This window comes from Musca vetustissima, unplaced genomic scaffold (assembly GCF_032173495.1).
Source record: "Musca vetustissima isolate MV318-11 ecotype Yass unplaced genomic scaffold, APGP_CSIRO_Mvet_v1 utg40587, whole genome shotgun sequence".
NCBI lineage: Eukaryota > Metazoa > Arthropoda > Insecta > Diptera > Muscidae > Musca > Musca vetustissima.
In genome coordinates, this window is record NW_026875886.1 from 14,346 (window position 1) to 18,601 (window position 4,256).

The following is a 4,256-nucleotide window of genomic DNA, read 5'->3' on the forward strand; positions in this document are numbered from 1 at the left end:
TTCTCAGAACAAGAAGAAGATATTTTTCAATTTAAATTTTCGCCATTTCTCAATTCAGAAGAGTACTGTTATGTGTCAAGAGAAGAGAGATCCAAACATCGCGAGGTGTCACATAAACACTACAAAGGTGTCCTGACAACTTTTATGGATGTTTCTATTCAACAAACGGGACTCTCTCTTCTATTTGACTGTTTTTGTGTGTGTGTGTATCTCAATATCATTCATTTGTTTAGTTAGTTTTGTGATTGTTTCAATTTAATATTTTTTTTTTGTAATATATCCTTAGTTTGTTTTTCTATAATTTCTTTATATTTACTTATAAATAAAGTTGTCAGTTTATAAAATTTGTTTTTCTCTCTTTTGTTTTGTTTTTGTTGTTGTTTTTTGTTATTTCAATAATATATATATAGTTTAATTCATTATTTAAAAGCGTCTTTATACAAACATATTGATTACTTTCTTCCTTTTGTTTTCCTATGTGTGTGAGTGTGTTTATAGTGTCTCAGTTTGTGTGTGTGTGTGTAGCTATGGCGTGGTTGTTTGGTAGGCTGCTTAAAAATTCGAGGTGAGGAAGGGTGTATGCACTTTTCTTTATTTAATAAGGATATTTATGTAATATTGTGTGTGTGTGTCTTGTGTATTTGTTCTTCTTGTTGTGAAAATATGTCTCTTTTTCTCTTGTTCTAGTTTCTATGTACTCTGTTGTTGTTGTGGTTGGTTTTTTGTTGTTGTTGTTTTTTTTAATTGTTGTTATATAGGCAAAGTAAAATCCCTTAAAAAATAAATGATAATTTCAACTATTCTTAAGTTATGCGAAACATCAACGCATTAACGTTTCAAAGTATGCCCGTCTCAACATTGTGAGCTGTCCCCAATGTATTCGGATCGAAATTCATTTTAAATTCACCGGATATAACAATTTCCGATATACAGCCAACGATGCCGTTCGTATATCTTCGTCGTGGGAAATATACCGAGTCGGGGAGGCCACCTGTAAAAAAGGAGAGAGAGAAATGTAGATGTATGAGAGAGAAGCATGGGAAGAGAGTTGGAAGTTGTGTTAAAGAAAAACTAAAAAAAGTTCTTGTAGCTATAGAATAGTTTAAATTATATTTTTCTCATAAAATATATGAAAAAGCTCTTCTTGATGATATTACAAGGTTCTTATATCAATAAGAGTTTTAAAAATGTTTTTCTGTCCTTCGAAGGGCTGAATAAGATCTTCTATTTATAGAAAAGCTGAATACGACCTTAGCTCTTCTATCTATAGAATAGCTGATTTATATCAGCTCTATATGAATAGAGGTTTGGTCAAAGTTCTTCTTACAATTAAAGCTCTTCTACCTTTAAAATAACTAAAAACTCTCCTCTATTTATAGGAATCTGTCTGTAAAAGCCCATCTTTATAAGAGCTGCAAACACTTTTCAATCTATATATAGAGACCTGTAAAAACTCTTCAATATACAGAAGATCTTTTAAAGTTTTCCTGTGGAGCTTTCAGAACCCATTAATATATAACAAAATTGCAAAAGTTATTCCCTCAAGCTTTTTAATGTTTAAAATTAGTTATTCAATCTATAGAAGGCCAAAGCTTTTCTACGTAATGTAAAACTGTGGAAATATAACAGCTTTTCATCTTTTAAGAGAAACATTGCCAATGTTATTCCGTCAAGCTTTTTAATGTATAAAAAAAAACTGCCAAGTACATCAATCTATAGAAGACCTGTCAAAGCTTTTCTACGTACAGTAAAACTGTGGAAATAAAAGTGATTTAAGGGCTATTCTTTTAAGAGAATATCTTTAATTTGTAGAGCTGTCAAAGCTCTTGTATGGGCTTTCAATGCCAATGTTATTCCGTCAAGCTTTCTAATGTATAAAATAACTGCCAAATACTTCAATCTATAGAAGACCTGTCAAAGCTTTTCTACGTACAGTAAAACTGTGGACATAAAAGTGATTTTAGGGCTATTCTTTTAAGAGAATACCTTTAATTTGTAAAGCTGCCAAAGTTCTTTTATGAGCTTTCAATGCTGCTCTATCTACAAAAGAGCTGGCAAAATTTAGAACAAGCTCTTTTATATTTAGTTTTTTTTTTTAAATTTTCCTCTAAAGAAGAGTAGTTATGAAAGCTCCATTTGTAAGAACTGCTAACCAGTTTCAATCTATATATAGACACCAGTAAAAGCTTTTCAATTTACAGCAGATCTTTTACAATTTTTTTTTGAAGCCGTTTGTATATACAAAAAGGTCAAAAGTATTCCGTCTATAGGATAGATGTCAAACTTTTCCATGTATAGAATAACTGCCAAAGCTCTTCAATCTATATAAGTGCTGTCAAAGCTTTTCTACGTACCTTAAATAGAAAAGATTTTAGAGCTATTCTTTTAAGGAAAGGCCTTTTAATTTGTGGAGGATCTATAAAGACTCTTCTATGAGCTTTAGCTTTTCTAGCTACAAAAGATCGGTAAGAGATATGGCGAGAACTGTCAAATCTCTTCTATAGTTAGAAATGCTGTAAAAGCTATTTTAAATTTTAAAGAATTTTTAAATTTTTCTCCATCTTTAGAAAGCTGTTAATGCTTTTCTATCAAGCTTTTCTATCAATTAAATGTACAATAATGATGACAAAGCTTGTATATTTAGAGATGTGTTGTCAAAGCTCTTCTGTAATTAGAAGAACTATTAAAGCTCGTTTAAATTTAGAAGATTTGTAAAGCTTGTGTATAATTAGAAAGCTGTCAAGTATCCTTTGTTTTATAGAAGAGCCATTAAATCTTTTTATCCTATGGAGGAACTGCTAATGCTCATCTAATGCTCCTTAAACACTCTTTCTTTCGTAGAGTGTTTAATCTCGTATATCTTATGAAAAACCTTTAAAGCTTTTCTTTTCATCGAAAATCTATGAAAGCTTTTATTTCTGTAGAGCAGATTTCTCAAGTGTTTTGTCGATAGAGGAGCCGTCAGGGCTTTTCTATTTAGAAAATAGATTTCAAAGTTTTCTTGTTTTATAGAAAAATCGTTAAAGCTTTAAACCTGTGGGTTTAAATTCTCTCTTCTATTAATCGAAAACCTATTAAAGCTTTTGTTTTCGTAGAGCAGCTTTCACAAATGTTCATCTGTAGAAGAGGCACCAAGGCGTTTGTATTTAATAAAGAGGTTCCAAAGTTCTGTTATTTTATAGCTCGCCTATCTTCTGAACGACTTTTAAAGTTCTTCTATTCATCGAAGAGCTATCATAGCTTTTATTTCTGTAGAACAGCTTTCACAAGTGGTTTATCTTTAGAAGAGCCGTTGACGCTTTTCTATTTAAAGAATAGATTTTAACGTTCTGTTTTTTTGTTTATAGAAGAGACGTTAAAGTTTTTTTGGCCTAAGGAGGAACTGACAAAGCTATTCGTCTATCTTCTGAGAGGCTTTTGAAGCACATTAATGTTTAGAAGAGCTTTCAAAGCTCTTATAGAGTTCTGTTCATAGAAAATTTAGTCATTCTATGAACTTCCATCTCGGTCTTCGTCACTAGAAGATCTTCACTTGGGTCTAATGTAGGTATCCTCTAGATTACCGTTATTGAAATTAACTTACCAACATATAAACCGGTATCCGTGTTTAATTGACGTAGTGTACCCGGCGATCTAAGGGTTATGCTCTTGCGACCATCAACCTCCAGATAGCCTTCTTGGTTATTTCTGGAAAAGAAAAAAAAACAAATATGAAATGAAACAATTCTCCAACATCACATAATCCCATTAAATCCTTACCTTATGGCCCTGACACGATGCCACAGACCATCGCTAATTTTGGTGGCATTAAAACGAATATCCACCTCACCAGAACCCAGATTGTAGCGGAAGTGCAGATACCTGCCAAAGGAAAATTTAATTTCCATTCTGAACAAAATTTCCCTCCCTTCCCCTCTCAACTTACCCATCCTCTATACCCAGCGACAGATAATCATCCGAATCCTGATCCATGGTACCCACACAGGCTGTCCACAAAATGACACCATGTTCAGACCTCGTTTTTATTCTCAAATTCAAATCGATATTATTGCTAATAATTTGATTCATTGTATCCGGATCATTGTAATGGAAATAGGATTCATGACCGACAAAACAGGCACCGAAATTTTTCCTCACTCCAATGGGTGGGCGATTTTCATTCGAGGGTAAATCGAATTTACTTAGCAGACTCCAATCGGTGTGGGTTTGTGTGGGATCACCCGATGAGGGGAGTTTCTTTTTAATTTCTTCAAATT

The 4,256-nt window shown here is 32.7% G+C and overlaps 1 protein-coding gene across 1 annotated transcript; it reads right to left on the minus strand.

Annotated features, from left to right (window-relative positions):
• Positions 1 to 772: 772 nt before the first annotated feature.
• LOC133338417 (pikachurin-like) lies at positions 773 to 4,218 on the minus strand. Its single transcript, XM_061546593.1, has 4 exons — positions 3,926 to 4,218; positions 3,760 to 3,861; positions 3,584 to 3,687; positions 773 to 991 (listed from the first exon to the last, which is right to left on the minus strand). Exons 1-4 carry the CDS (start codon positions 4,066 to 4,068, stop codon positions 837 to 839), a joined length of 504 nt encoding a protein of 167 aa, XP_061402577.1. The 5' UTR covers positions 4,069 to 4,218; the 3' UTR covers positions 773 to 836.
• Between the last annotated feature and the right edge of the window lie 38 nt (positions 4,219 to 4,256).